The 17,500-nt window shown below is 32.1% G+C and overlaps 1 protein-coding gene across 40 annotated transcripts in view; it reads right to left on the bottom strand.

Moving 5' to 3' along the window:
* The window catches only part of LOC115212079 (calcium/calmodulin-dependent protein kinase type II delta chain), a 429,066-nt gene that overhangs the window by 20,803 nt on the left and 390,763 nt on the right, over nucleotides 1–17,500 (bottom strand). For all 40 annotated transcript variants that reach the window (XM_036502876.1, XM_036502877.1, XM_036502875.1 and 37 more), the window contains 2 exons: nucleotides 9,065–9,140; nucleotides 7,213–7,307 (listed from right to left, as the gene is read on the bottom strand). In XM_036502876.1, coding sequence (XP_036358769.1) covers nucleotides 7,213–7,307; nucleotides 9,065–9,140 — 171 coding nt within the window. The remainder of the gene's footprint in view (nucleotides 1–7,212; nucleotides 7,308–9,064; nucleotides 9,141–17,500) is intronic.

Below are 17,500 nucleotides of genomic sequence, written 5' to 3'. Positions count from 1 at the left end.
GCCTATATATATATATATATATATATATATACACACCCACACACACAGACATATATTCTGCATATATGTATACAAATATAAATATGCATATACATACATTACATACATATATGTAAGTGTATGTATATATGAATACACACATATATAAGCATATGTATATGTGTGTGTGTTTGGATATATATATATGTATCTATGTGTGTGTTTACACACACATACATACGCATAACATGAACACATATATTTATATACATTCATATATATAACATACAAATGTATATATATTCTGTACACATGTACACGGTATATACATATATGTATGTCAGTGTATATACACATAAAGTTGTTTTTCTATCCAATCTCCCTATCAATAATTTGTATGTTTAGTACAGTTTTCCTTTCATTTCTCTCCCTAGCACTTTCTAGTTTCTATCACTTTATTTCCCCTATCACGTTCCTACCATTCACACTCTTGGTCACCACACTCTCTTCTACTCATCTTGTCAGTTACATTTGCCTTGAATAGAGACAAAGAGAACTGATTAGTTTGCAGTGGCAACCTCTCTAGTGGTGGTGCTATGATAAAATGCACCAAATGCAATCTGTAAATAGGTTGGAGAAAGACAGAGACAACATAAGCTAAAGAGAGAAGTTTTTGGTCTTGTTGACAGCATGATAACCACTCTTCTTGGTACTGTGATAAAATGCACTGATATGTGTAAATACACATTCATGTGTGTCTTATAACAAGCATATCACAGTGTGCTTCTGGACAAGTAACATCACATCTCTGTTCCTCTTAGCCTAACAATGATCCCACTTTTATTTCATATCTGTCATTTGCAATAGGAATTGCATCCAGATGTAAAAGTAGTTGCTGCAGCAAGAAAGAAAAAAAAACCCAACAACAACAAAAATCCCATCGAATTTATATTAGCATAAAAAAAAATATTGTAAACAACAAAGAAAACAATTAGGAACTGCACTGCATTATAAATACCGGCTGTGCATTCTGCAATTAATACTAACCCCCAATCCAGTAAGTCTAACAAAGATACTTTGACTCTATATATAGAGTGCTTTCTCTATATAAATCTCTCAATCCTGTTAAAATCTGGAGATTTTGATGAAATGCAGTTAATCCAATATAAAAATTATAAAAAAAATATAACTATTGCATGAATTTGGATAAAATTTGGTGATAAGATGTTATGATTGTTGATGTATATAATAAATATGGTTTTTACCTGTTGTCATGTTACTTTCACTTATCTATGAAGGTTGAATACAGATAAGATGATTACATGTATGAGTCTGTGTATTTTTTATGAGATACTGATTCTTGGGTAATGGTTAATTGTCTTGGGTATTGTTTTATTGTCTTCAGTAGTTTCTATAACTTGGAAGCTGCACAACTCCCATGAGAAAAAGCATTCTGAAGTATGCCTTCATATCCTCCATTTAAATGTTTTGTAAGACCAGCCTCACCAACAAATACTGTTATTTCAATAATTAGACACACCTCATAAACTTACCCACATGCAGATACTATACATTTAAAATATATCAGTAGATTAATCATTAACATAATGATTAAATATGTAATCACACTACTGCTTAGAATCAATAAATCCCAATATAAATTCCCTGCTGGTGCATACAGATGACACTGAAATATTACATTAATTCTTTTCTCCAAGTCCAATCACTCTTCCACTAACTAAATAATAAATAAATAATTTCATAAATAATAATAAGTCAATTGTTAATACATAATATCACTGAATTCTAACTCATCACTTGAAGTATTAGCCACCAAAATGCTTGAAAATTGAAGGAAGGAAAGAACCCAAAGAAACTCACTTGACAAATCATGAAAAATAAGTCTTTTGACAAGAAGTTCTTTCTATAATGAGGCTAAACTTTGTTTCTCACACGGAAGAATGCTTAATTCCTGTTTTTCAGTCCCAAAGAACACTATTCAAATAGCGTTTACATGGCATTCAAGACTTAGCCACAACAGTGGTCAAGAGTTAAGTCCAGAACTATGATATGGCTTACAACATTAAAAAAATCATTATTTAATGCCAAGACATTTATATAAATATTAGACGCATTTATCACAAAATTTAACCAGGCTTCTGCTTGTAAGTTGTCCAGGTGTCTTTCATAAAGCAACTCTGATTTGCATGCGATCTTCATGGAAGCTGAAGCAGTAATGAGAGATTAAAGAAAAAGAAAAAAGAAAAGGAAGAGAAAAAGAAAAAAGACACACACACACAAGAAAGAATGGGTGGGAGTTTAAGGGATACAGAGAATGTAAACTGATAAGCTCAATGGACATATAACCATGAAGAAACTAAGTAAACTCAGATCATGCATCTCAAGATTGCTTCCCTTGGTGTATTTGCGGATTCTTAAACAACTTATACTAATACAAGTATCACTATTTCCATTCTAAGCAGTAGTCTTGAACCAACTGATATGTGCAGAGAATTAATATTAATTAATCACATAGTTATGATATAAGAAACTCAGTGAATAATTAATACAATAATTTCAAATTGATTTACAGGAAAAACAGAATGTCAAGAAAATAATGTGGATGGGATAGGAAAGATAAATGGCTCACAAGATGAAATATTAAAATGCATGTAATGAGAGAGAGAGAAAGAGAGAGAGAGAGAAGAAAAAGAGGGAGATAACAAGAGAGAGGTGGAAAAAGATGTGGAGGAAGAAAACTTAACTGAAGATATATGGAGAAAAGCAAAATATATACACATAACAGAATAATTGTGAAATGAGGAACCATAGGCTGTTAACTGAATAAAGGTGATGAGGTTCTTGTCAATTGATTGATGATGTTAATTGGAGAATGTTTGTGTTGGAGGCAGAGACTGAAACTTCAGACTTTGACTAGTAAGTGTAGATTCTGTTCCATAGTTTGTTTGATAAACACTATAGTTGATCAGAGTAGATAGCTTCAGTTTTATTACTTGCATGCACACATGCTATCATTTTCACTAATACTCAACAGGTCATTACAGCTTGTTGTTTATGGAGTTCTTTTAAATTAGTGTGTGGTCAGTTTGCAATAATGGATATGATAAAGTAGGTGGTCAGTATATGAAATAGTCTCTTAGAGAGACTTTGTGTATTAAATATTTCAGTTAACCTCATTCTACATTTGTATATTTTAATCAAATACTACTTTAAATGGATACACTGTTTTAATCTAAGTTTGGTCAGCTTCTGCAAATATTTTTTTTTACTGATTTCTATAGTGGAACAAAAATTCTGACTTAACTCAGAAAGATCAGGGTGTTGGTCACTGAAGGTTGGTAAATCAAACCAAAACCCCAATGTCTAATGATACACTAATGACATTCTTAGCATGTTCTGTTTTTGACACACAGAGTCTCTGAAGAGAAGTTTCTCTGAAACAATATTATGGTTAGCGCTGTTCTGTATATATATATAGCAAAAATGTTATGCACATCATCAATTTAATCTAATGCTGTTTCAGTTGTACACACATGCACACGTACTCATATATATACACACATATATGCACATACACATATTTATATGTATTTATACAGATACCTATATTATATTATATATATATATATATATATATACACCTATATACATATACCATAACTAATATATAGGCATGTGAATGTGTGTGTGTATGTTTACATGCACACACATGTATATCATCACTTTCAGCTATGCCAGGAATTAAATGAAACTCACTCCTAACACCTTTAAAACCAGTCATAACCTCCATACATTTTCTTTTACACACAGCACCAGAAGAAATCACATGCCCATGTTTGGTATTCAAAAACCAAGAATACAACATACAAGCCATGGTTTACACCAGGGATATGACAACTTTCATAACCTCGTCCAACGGTTTGGTATCTCTATAATTTCGTCAACCTACTGTATATCCTGTATCTTTAGGATATTTGGCAATGATTCAACTATACCACTTATTGTGTATGACACTTTACTGTCCTACCTAACAGACTAGAGGATGACAAGCATACGCCCTACTCCACCATTTTAATGCTAAATGCACATGTCCATATATTCATACCTATACACACAAAAACACACACAATCATTGTTTTAATAGCCACCTTTCCATGCTTGCATGGGTTGGCAGTAGTTTAGTGCAGCAGATTTTCTACAGCTGGATGCTCATGTCACCAACCTTTACCGGTGTCCAAGCATAGTAATTTTTTCTTATGGATGGCCATGTTTTCACAAAATATTGGAAATGAATGATGCTGTGTGTATGATAGTGACAATTATTTATGATTATCATATGACATCAATTCAAGACAACACAAATGTACACACACTGCATATATGACAGGATTCTTTCAGTTTCCATCTACCAAACTCACACACAAGGCTTTGGTCAGCCTCAGGATGTAGTGGGAGACACTTTCCCAAGGTGCTACACAATAAGATTAAACCTGACACAAATATACATGCACATTTATACACACACTTTATATACAAACATGCATATATATATATTCATATATATATACATACACATAAATAGATATATATATTCGTATATATATATATATATATATATATATATATATATATACACACATATATATATACACATACATACACATATATATATACACACATATATATATATATTACACATACATATATATGTGCATATATATATACACATACATATATATGCATATATATACACATACATATATAAATGCATATATATATATACATATATATCATCATCATACACATATATATATATACATATATATATATACATATATATATATATACACATACATATATATACACATATATAATTACATATATATACACACACACACACACATATATATATATACACATATTATATACATATATATATGTATGTGTGTATATATATATATATATTATCTGTGTGCAGACAAATGTATACACATACTCACACACATAATTATATACACAGAAATACAAGTATGTATTTCCAATTGAAAAAGGCAACAGTTATAAGTCTCATTATGTGGTAGTCCTGATTGTGAAGTTGGAGTTAAAGTCTGATTTTTTATTGTTCAAAGTTTTTATTTTTTATTGTTACAAAGTTTCTACAGAAGTTAGTAATACAGTCAGACTATATAGTCACAAGGCCAGTCTGATGCATTTCCTTTCCTAAATGGAGATGTATTTAAAGACCATGGACTACTTGTACTTTACAACTTCAATTCTCAATCTATGGCTAGATTCAAAAAGAACATACAGAATTTTGTTAAGAATCTGGGTTTCTCATCATCAGTGAAGCACATTTCAAAATAGTCAACTATCTGAGATGCAAATTTAAACTTAAAAAATATCACACATAAAGATGTTCATGAATCTTATTTAAAAACTTATGCATTTATATGAACACATTCTCAAACTCCCTTTAGAGTATCATCAAGAATTTAGAGAACTATTCATTCACATTTCCTACACTTTCTTCTAAAGAAAAAAAAAAAAAAATGTTTAGCCCTTATAATGAAATACTTGTGAAAATTGGATTCCATGAAAAAGTCCATTACCTTTAGACTATAAAGTTAAATCACACCAAAAAATGGAACTTGCAATTATCTACCTTTGTAGCAAGTTTTTCTTTAAATTCTTACACAAATACTAGCTGGTTCTAATAAATTACAGCTCTTAACCACAAATACTACCTCACAAACATGTATGGCAACTTCAGAGATCAACTCAGCCAATAAGTCCTACATAGGTTTAATTGCTAATACCTTTAATGAAACGTACTATAGACATACATACTCATTCTGCAATACTAACAGGAAAACTGTTCTATCAAATTACAACTCTAAAAGATAGTAATATACTCTTTAACACAAAATGGAAAATTCATTCCTTTGCAAAAGCCTACTCCAGTAAAGAAAAACATTGTTAGTTATGTAACTACATCTAATGAAATAAAATAAACATGTTGATGTCTACATAAAACCTCAGAACCCGTAGATATTTTAGACCTGTGAAATTTCCATCGATACTTCCCTATTGGGGAAGAATTAACTAACTTTCTCAATCCTTAACAACTCAAGCTAAGTATACTTATATTAATTCCAATCCCATTTTCTCACTCTCCATTCTTGTATAGGATATCAAATCTTTAACACACATAAATGAGCAAGTATATGTAAGTTTGTATGACAAAATATGTACACATAAAAATTCTGAGTGCATATACACACACACATATACATTTACACAGATATGTACATGCATATTCACAGGCATGTCTTAGTAAGGATATGTTCATGTGCAGACATATATGAAGGCAGGTATTTATATAGGAATGTATCTACCTATGTGCATGTATATTCACACATACACACATACATTTACACATACATATTTGCATGTATAAATGTATATGTGTATCTTTATATGTATTGTGCATGTGCAAATACAGCTATCTGTAAATTTATATATATATATATTTATCTAGGTATATTTTGTGTATAGGGATATACATCTGGTTCTTTTATCATCAGCTTGTCATGAATATCAACCTTTAATTAGTACTCTTTCTCTCACCTGTTCCTCCAAACATGTGTGTGTGTGTGTGTGTGTGTGGTGTGTGTGTGTGCACAAGAGAATGATGAGTAACTAAGAAAGAAAATAAGACATCAACATATATAGAGACTTCATTCAAAGAAATTATGGACAAAATTCCCTTTAGACACCTAATAGACAGTTTATTGTGTGAAATATGTTACAGTGTAGGTGCAACTGAGGCAAAAATAATTGCATATGAGCTTGTACTTTATACAGAGACAGGAGATCTGAAAGGTAAATATACTAAATGGATACTTTAGGAATCGTAATAACAGTGGTATTAGTTATGTTGATGCATCCAAATGTAAATGATGAAACTCAGACATGACTTTCTGTGTGATCTGGTTTGCTTTCCTGTTACCATATAAGGTAATATATATATGTACAAGGCTAAGTATGGATAGTGTGAACAAACAGCACTGCTTGAGAATAGTAAGAATTGGCAGTCTGATTGTTACAGGGTTAAACCTTTGTGTGCATATGTGTGTCTTTGGACGGGGTAGGTAAGATAGGAAAAAAAGCAAAAAAAAACAAAAAAAACAAACAAAACAGATACCAACTTACCATGATCAAAATAGAATTTATGAAAATCCATTCCAACTATCAGATTTCCCAAAGCTTCTGGTTCAAAGCTTGTGACATGAGGGTCAACAAATCTTCTGAAAGATAAAATTAAGATGTGTGATAAATGTTGTGTTAAAAAAAAAGTCACAACAAGTTCATAATGGAAACGGACACATATTTAGACTGTTAGGTGGAAGGGTGGGGGAATAAATTCAGAATATCAAGGAAGATAAAAGTATGGGGAAAATGGAATAGATAATTATTTAAAGTAAACAGTAATGAAATTTTATGTAGAAAAATGAGTAAATGTAGGTAGTTGAGAAATCATTTTATAAATAAACAAAAGAGACTGGAGCGCATAAGAGAAGAAAACAAGAAACAAGGAAAAGAAATTAAGTTAGAAGTGGGTGGGAAGGAATTTTAAGTGGTACTACATATCATAAATGGTAGTTTATAACAGTAGGAAGGAGATAGAAATTTATAATAGAGAGCAAAATGAGACAATCTGCTGAGCACTACAGACCAGATCTGTGCCTGGTCCAAGGTCCCAGGTGAAATCAAAGTGATGCAGAGGTGGAACATGACAGTAGATGGTGCTATTGTAGTAAAGAGACAAGCTTGGAAAAATCAGAAGAAAGGAAATAGCAGAGAAAAATATCAAAAATCTAGAAGGGAAGGTAAACCTAGCAAGGATATAAGCAGAGATAGAGAAGTTTGCACATATTCTGTGCTGCGAGGATCAGAAGCATGAGGTGTTTCACATTGATAAGTAATGTACAGTGAAAATCAAGATGTTGTATGAGAGAAGTGTATATGGAATGATAATGAGAGGGGGAGGGAGAGAGAGAGAGAGAGAGAGAGAGAGAGAGAGAGTTTACACCAACTAGGCACAACAGAAGAACCAGTCATGAAATGTCATAACATTATGGGAGATGGTTGCAAAGTGTGTGGTAGCTAAGTACTTGTCTTACAATTATGTCATTAAGAATATGGCACCAGTGCTACCTCCTCCTAGGACAAAGCAAAATTATATCTCATCCAAAATAATCCTGTTCTTAATCAGTTTTGCAATAACCCTTTCTGTAATTTTGATAACCCGGTAGTTCAGCAATTTACTGCCTTAATAGTGCATTCTTTTTGATGCACCTTCTTTACATTCGTAACAATTTACAATGATACTACAGTACCAGTTTTTGCCTATATCACTTGATTTACTATTTGAATGACCAGCCTGTACCTCACTCTGCCATATATAATTTAGTGTCTTGGCAACAATTCCCAATGAATGAGCTGCTTTCCATATTGAGCCAGGTTCTGGAGCTGTCTTGAGGCCATGATGGAAGCTAAGGGCTGCTACTTTGAGTAACCTATAATCTCCCAGCCATTACATAATTGACATTTTTTGATTTTTTGAAAATCCTTTTATTTTTGGATGGGATATTGCATTTTCTTTTCTTTTTATGTAAACTGTCAAATTTAGACCGAACACCTTGTAAACACACACCCACATGCACATAAACATTTTGGTGGTTGTATACAGACTGAATGAGTCAGTGAAGTATATAAATGTGATACACATGCAAGATATATAATAACGATCACATTCTGTTTCTGTGATGACTTATTACCAGTGATGCTAATTTACTCAACCAATTTTACCTTTACCAATCTACCTAGCATTCCAACTAGTGTATTTCTGATTAAATGTACAGGTGCCCTTCTTGTACAAATTGTCATCAAATCATCAAAAAGAAACTCCTAGTACACTCTTCTGCCCTATGACCACAATAAACAAAAACATAAATGAAATATAGAATTGTAATTGAACAAAGAGCATAAAGATAATACGTACGTGTATCCTTCAAAATCACTACTTGTGATGGCAGCAATAAGTTGTTCAGTCAACTTAATAATTTCTTGTTTGCGACCTGCGATGAAAAGTTAGATAGAAACTCAGATGAAACAACAAGAGAGGAATAAACAAGAAGTTGAACACAGTTAATGATGATTATAATGTATAAAATACATAAAATGGTAATTTCAATCAATGTGGAAACTTAATATATAACCTTTAAGTATAAGAACATATGTACTATGTTTGATGAATTTAAGATATAAAGACACATATCTTTGATGGAGTTTATGCTCTCACTAGTAAGAAAACATATATTTTTTTTTACATTTTGGAATTAAAATAATATAAAGCTAGGTTGCTATTTTATACTTTCTTATTAATAACAGTTTCAAAGAAAAACACAATAGAAAGCCAATAAATAAATAAAGATAAAGAATAAAATAATATAAATCAAAATGCAACAATGAAAAAAGAGCAAAAGAATGATATGACAGGCAATTTTGAAAGGGGGAATAGATATTTTAGCATATTTTTAAACAATACTATGTGAAGGAAATTATTGATAGAGAAACTATGACAATGTGGTCAGAATTATTGACTAAAATCATTGAAATGTGGATAGTAAGGAATTAAAAGAAACATACATGACGATAAAACAAAAATATTGTAAAATAGAAAATAATACAAGAATGTAATTTGATATTTTCTGGTAAATTCATTGACAATTTTCATAAGGCAAACTTAGAAAAGGCTTTAAGAGAAACAAAAGAGGAAAAAGGAAAACAGTTAAATTCATATCTGAACTGCAATAAAAAAAAATGGTTATAAAAGGTTATAATAACAATATCCAGCAAAGACTTAAATGATAAAGATCAATATACCTTAATTCATTAGTTGATATCAATGTCAAATGAAATTTGTATTTTACAGACATCATAAGAATTGGCAGGTAGGGGGTTGAAGTATACATACATACCAAGATATATATATATTTTAATAAATTGTCATGGACATGATGAACAGCATTCCTGATAGCAAGTAACATATAAAGACATATATGCTCACACAGAACTGTGATAAGTAAGACACAAGACAAATGTAGGATATTGATTGAATATTAATAACTAGAGTGGGTTATGAACAAATTTATACAGGGTCATATCCTTGTTTGGATAACAGAAATAAGTGATCCCTGATTAAGTTTTTAAGGAAAAATAAAACCAATTCATCTGATACTTATTCCAAGCAGCTGAAAATGCCATGGCTTTAACACAGGGCCTAAATTCCCAGCAAGATTAAAAATATGTTTATGCATATTTATTCATAACCCATGCAGAGATATGTGATCTTATAAGCCTACATATTCTTGATATCCTAGGCAGAAAATCCCTTCGACTACTTTTGGCCTCTATGAAGATGATGCATTGGCCACATTTTGAGGCAGAAACAAGAATACACTAGATAAACTTAGAATAAATTTGATCCATACCCTTGATTCCCTTGGCCTCAAGATTACCATGGATACAAACTTGTTAATAGTTAACTTTTAGACATCTAGGTATTAGTTTTTATAAGTCATTCTATGGGATGAATGAAAAGGTGACTTACATTAACACAGCTTTATGCCATGTGGCCTTAGTATTTAAAACTTCATGAAAAAGTTTCACAGGGCTCCAGTGTTTCCTCCAATAAGGAGATCCTTGCCAGTAGAGACCTTTACTCTGAGGTCATGAAAGGAACAAATTTATATATGCGACCCAGAGTACACCCCCCCCCCCAAAGGAAGTGCTGTGATGAGTCTATGAAACTTTAAGTTGCATGGGGCGGAACCAAACTGTTTTGAATAATAATAATAATAGTAATAATAATACACACACAATATATATATATATATATGTGTGTGTGTGTATATATATACATATATACACACACACATACATACAGAGAAAGAGTAGGGCCAGGAGAATAAATGTATTGTTTGTGCACATAATTTTCACTTCCAATTTGATAAGGTGTGAATATTTCCATGACCTTCCATCTTTTCTTTTTCTAACATTACTTCATAAATTGCCTTGTCAACAGAGTAATAACACCAATATCTTAGAGCCAACTACATCCACAAATTCTGGAAGAAAAGGGTATGAACTATCCACAGCAAAGAAGAATCTCCTCAAGCACCTTCATAAATAAGATCACTATTTAAATGCTAAATCAGAGATGTTCAGAAATGTAAACACTTTGAAAAGCACCTCTTCGACAATTGGAAAACATTCAAATACAACTACATATATATACCTGACATAGCCTCCCTTCTGATTTTCATTGCCCTTTCCTCTCCCATCATTCTACCTATTCGCCTACTTTATTTTTAAATAAATTCTTCCTACATCTTTGCCTCTATTATTTCTATTTCTGATTGACAAACATTAATCTCATTTATTCCAAATTTTTTGTTTTTCCTCTCTTTAATGTCAAGCAATTTCTATTTTCTTCTGGACTTTCATAACATAATTTAGAAGAAATAGAAGTTAGACAAAAGTATCTTTTAAAAAACATTTATCATGCTTTTCATATCATGAGAAGATAAACATGGCCTAAAAACTGAGGCAATGAAATGAATATTAGACCACATGATTCATTAAGTTGCATTGCTCTATAAATATAAATACATTACATCTCTGTATCAAATACTATATACTTTTTGATATAAATACTTAAAAGCAAATACTCAAAGTAAATATAAAGTAGATAAATCTAGTTATTTATTTGCAAGTCTTGTCTGTGGATAATAACAGGTTTGTTTCTTAGCTTCAAACTAATTTAATCTTAGTCTAAATTTGGAAAAAAATCATAGCCAGATTATATAATAATACAGCATGAACAGAATTATTACAAAGAAAATCAGTTTCAGTAAATAAATTTTGAATGAATTTATACATACAATTTCTCATCACAAAACCATAGTATTTATTAGAGACGAGTGCGCAAAGAATATGAAAGACTAAGTTCAATGTAAATAACAAGTTGAATATAGACAGAAGGAAGTAGGGAGAAGATAGGATGAATGAATTTGAATAATAGGAGAAGAAGGAAGTTATTAGAGAATACTAGAAAGAAAATGGATATTTGTATGTGTGTGTGTGTGTGTGAGAGAGAGAGAGAGAGAGAGAAAGGTGAATATTAGATAATAAATATGAAGTGCACTGGTGGAAGCCATTCACCTTTCACGATAATTTTTGTTTTTCTCACATTATCCAACTATTTGCACAATAAATCTATAGCTTTGGCATATTCCTCAATATTTCATAGCAGAGAACAGAAAAATTAGTTTTCCATTATGATAATATATATATATATATATTGATATAAATATATGTATATAACATATATTATATATGTATATATATATATATATATATATATATATATATATGTATATAATACATATTGATATATATAATATAAATTATATATATATATAATATATATTGATAATATATATATATATATATATATATATATATATATATGAGAGGAATATGAAAAGTTTTGAGCCTTGAAGTCTTGTACCAGGTTTTATTTTTTGAGGCTGAAGGGTTTTTATACACCCCTCGTATATATAATATATATAATATATATATATATAATATATATGCATGTAAATAGATATATATATATATATAATATATATATATATATAATATATACATATATATAATATATATATGTATATAAATAAATATAAAAATATACACTTACATATACACTTATGTAACATTATGAAGTATATTTAACAAATATATATACATTGCATATGATATACATGTATATGTGCAACAAACTATGTACTATATTTAACATATATAAATAATAGAATATATTATATATATATAAGCACACAAACATACACACATATATATATATATATATGTGTGCACATACACATATATATATATACATACACAGATACACACAATACATATATCATCATCATCTTCATCATTGCTTTATATAAACTTTTTATGCTGGCATGGGTTGTATGTGTTATCTCCACTCTAATAGATAGATTAGGAAACCAAATCTCATTCATAAGCTTAATTTTATCCTTGGTTTTGTACAGCTGAATGTCCTTCCTAACACCAACCACTTTATAGTGAGTACTGGGTGCACATTTTTCTTGATACAAGCACTGAAGAAGGCGTTATATATTTGAGATGACTAAAGGTTCTTCACAATTTTACACTTAGTAAAGTGTTAAGCACCAACACTAGAGAGAATAGGGTTGAGAGAGTAATGGCCAACAAGAAGTGGATAAATGGTGAGATTTATGATGGATGCTGACACTAAATGGCCAGTGGGGAGTTTTGGTAAAGTGTATGAGCTACATGTCCATTCAGTATATAACTGAAGATGGTGGTCCTGAGGATGAAAAGGGGAGGAGTGGAGAGTATCTGAAAGTCAGGTACGTCCATTGGCATCCCTTGGTGTACTGGAAGTAACATGCCAAAGAGCCAAAGAGATCTACTGCTCTACTTAGCCACATCGGCAGGATACAGTAAGGGTGAGAAAGGAAGGGAGCGATCAAGAGGTGAGTAACAGGAGTCTGTGTGCTAGAGTCATGGGTGGTAAAGGCAAAAGCCACAAAGATACGAATGACAGTGGAATGGGCAATAAACAAGTGAGAGATAAGAGGGATGTGTTATAAGAGAGGTGAATAATAGGTGTGCATCAATTGCCCACTTAAAAAAATATCATGTTCCTAACTTCCTTTCCTTGCCCAGAGTATTCCAACAGCTTCTCATAAGTGGACAACAGAGACCTTTAATTTTGTTGGTTCATTCCATTATTTTAGCCGTGTAAGCTAACATAACTAAAGGTATACTGGAGCACAAAGGTTTAGAAAAGACAATAATAATAGAGCTAAACTAAGTAACATTTCTAAATGACCATAAATAATATGAGAAAGGTTAGTCATGGAGTATTAAATGATGTAGTGTTGATAATGTAAAATAGAAGGAATTACTGAGATTTGGTTGACCAGAGAAAATGAGTGTATGTGTTACTGAGTCCATGCACCTTTGCCAGTGTTACCCACTCTTCTTGTTTATTCTTTTGTCATCACTCTCTTCTACTTACCTTCTGGGACTGCATATATACATACACATCATAAGATAGTAAGAACACTACCTTTAAGTGTTACAAAGCAACCTCACTAGTGCTGGTAGCTTAATAAAATACACTTAGTACATACTGGAAAGTGATTGGTGGCTGACTGGATGTTGCTAAGATCTTTTAATCTCCATAGAGAGACTGGCAATAGGAATGGTATCAAGCTGTAGAAACGAAGCCCCAAATGAATTGTACAAGTGTGACATGGTTCTGCAGCTCATCTAAGAGAGCAATAACTCTGAATAATAACTGATCCAGATTATGACAACTTGTTGAAAAACATGCCAACAAAGAAAGATGTGTGATGATGATGATGATAATAATCTTGAAGGCACAAAAATATATTTTAGGAAATGTAAAATGATAATGAACTCATATATATATGTATATATATATATGAATGAATTTGAATAGAAGAATAGGAGAGAGGTGTATATATATATATATATATATATATATATATATAATAGGAGAATAATAGGAGAGAGGTATATATATATATATATATATATATATACGAGAGAGAGAGAGAGGGGGAGAGAGAAAGGGAGAAAAGAGGCAGGGTACCAATGTTTGTGTATATTACAGTTCTTAAAATAGGTACACTATTTTCCTGTGTATTGTAAGAGGTGGCTAAAAAGATTGACATTAGAAAGGGCAAGCAGTTGTAAAACACTGCCTCAAAAGAAGATGTTTTGTGTGTTTGTGTGTACGTGGATAGTCAGCATAATGCATGACATCTTGGGCAAGTATCTTCTACTGCCATTACTCGAGTTGACTAAAGCCTTACTAGTGAAATTTGTTAGACAAGACCTATACAAGAACATGGAGGAGTGTGTACGTGTGCGAGTGTGTGTGTGTGTGCACGTGTGCATGCTGTATAGCATTATATTGTTAAAAAGAGGCAACTCTGAAAAAAAATTTAAATCGTACAATAAATCAAAACCCAACTGATGTTCTGCATGATTGCTGGTCAAAGCCAGAAACCAGTATAAAAACGAATATAATTCCTTTTATTGATTCCAATCAGTAGGGCTGTGTGTGTAACTGTGCAGGGGTAACAACCCCGCTTTCTATCACTATTGCTTCACAATCATGAGGCCTCATGATCAAGCTCAATGAAATGTAACTTAAGCAATTGTCTTCTACCTTTGTCTCAGGCTGACCCAACCCTTGTGACTTAAATTGAGTAGATAGAATCTATGCTGAGGCCCATCATATGGACTGTACATTTAATTCAAAAGGCTGACATTGTCACATTCCATGTCATGTTGAGTCTGTCAGACTATTATTGTATTATGCTTGTGTGTATCTGCAGAATACTCAACTGCTTTGCATTTATAATTTAATGAGTTATGCTGGTTGATGAGCTGAAATACATATCTGTTAAAACTGGTGCAAATGATGTTATAAGCTTTATGAATGAATTAGGGAGTACAAACTGAAAGAAACCCACCATGTGTATGTGTCTTCTTGTTTGTCTTCCACCACTACGTGACAACTAGTTGTAGTTTGTTATGTCCCCATAACCTAGCAGTCTGGCAAAATAGACTGATAGAAAAAGTACTAAACTTAACATTAAGTACTGGAGTCAATTTGATTGACTAAACTCTTCAAGGCGGTGCCCCAGCATAGCCACAGCCCAATAAGACTACGCGCCTTCATTGATCAGTTAAAGTTGAGACAGTGTCACGTGACAACTTGCTGGGGCTGCCTGCTAGAGCCTACCAGCAGGTATTTAAAGGGAAAAAATTTGACAAGTCAGTCAGTCGTTGATGCTACATCGAAGAGGCCAGGGAACAGAAGAAAGAAGAAGAAAGAAGACATGCACCCAACACCAGAGCTGAAGACACCTCCGAAAGGGGGGGCCCCACCATGTCAAAACGGTAGAGGAGTAGGGGCCGAAACAAGACGTGGTTCCTCCTGATGATGTCTTGAGCTAACTGGATCCTATAAAGGAGCTGTTGTGGTAGCAGACCACGAAACATGATTGAAATTCCTGCTAAGATGTGTGTGGAGACAGAGAAGGAGTGAAAACATGAAAGAAGGAAAAAAGAGAAAGCCTGCAGAGAAGACCAATGAAAGGTAATAAGCTGAAAATCTAGTAGAAAGAGAACACCAGTATCAGAGGCACATATCCTTCCCTACACCCAATCATAGGCAGTCATTGCTAGCATAAGGACAATTGATGAAGGGGTGATAAATTTATAGTTATTTTTTATAGAAAAGTTTTCTTTTACTGCAGATTTCAAACATAAAAAAAAAAGAAAAGAAATAAGTTGCCATGCGAAGACTCTAAGAAATCAGAAAATGTTTGGGAAAAATGTTTGGGAAAAAAAAAGTAATGGTTGTTGTAGAGCGTCATGCTAATAAGAAATGTCAAAAAATGTCAGAGCAATCTGTAAAAAAGTCATGCTGAATGGCAGACAAGGAAAAGTCTGGTGAAAGACATGCTAAATGAACAATTAATCTGAGAAAACATATAAAGCTCAGTCTTTTAATCCTTAACTTGACGCATGCTAACATAACATACACACGCTTGAGCAGTTTCCTTAAGCTTGAGAAAACAATAACTTGATCCTCTGACTTTAACCTTATCCAGGTTGACGAAATATAAATACCTCAGTCCTAAATCTCATTCTTATACAGCTACTCTTGTAATTAAAAAAAAAATTAAACCTGTATTCTTATATCTGATCTATTTTATAAAACAACTTAATTTGCTACCTTTAACTTGAAGAACAATCTACACTCTCCATGAGTCCTGCATACAACTTTCCTAACCTTATACTAGAAGAATAGTGCATAAGTTTCAAATTATTTCTGACTTCCCTGTATTGAAGTCTGTGATGTACCCAGAGAGTGTAATTAATTGTTAATTGGATGGTAACTAATAGCATGTTAACATCATCAACAATTTGTTCTATTCTCAACATCATTTTGCTAAAGTAGCCCTATTCCTATGGTAAACCAGGGTAATACAAGGACATTGTCACAACAAAACCCTTGGTACCCTGGTAGACTGACAATTAGTAAGACTGTCAGCTGTAGCAACACAACAGTTAGGGTTGCATTAATCCTATAGTGCAAGTCATAACCTTTGACAGACACTCACTGTTTGATGTATAGGTACCCTGGCATTACAGTTATAGCACCTCTTAATTTAACCTATCTGCATAGAATAATAAAACAAATAAGATAGAAGAATGATTGATATGACAGAATAATGTTAGGAAAAAGAATAATAAATAAAGAATGCAAATT

The sequence above is a fragment of the Octopus sinensis genome, linkage group LG5 (assembly GCF_006345805.1).
Source record: "Octopus sinensis linkage group LG5, ASM634580v1, whole genome shotgun sequence".
Taxonomy (NCBI): domain Eukaryota; kingdom Metazoa; phylum Mollusca; class Cephalopoda; order Octopoda; family Octopodidae; genus Octopus; species Octopus sinensis.
The sequence above is the reverse complement of the archived record's forward strand: the minus strand, read 5'-3'. Positions and strand labels throughout refer to the sequence as shown.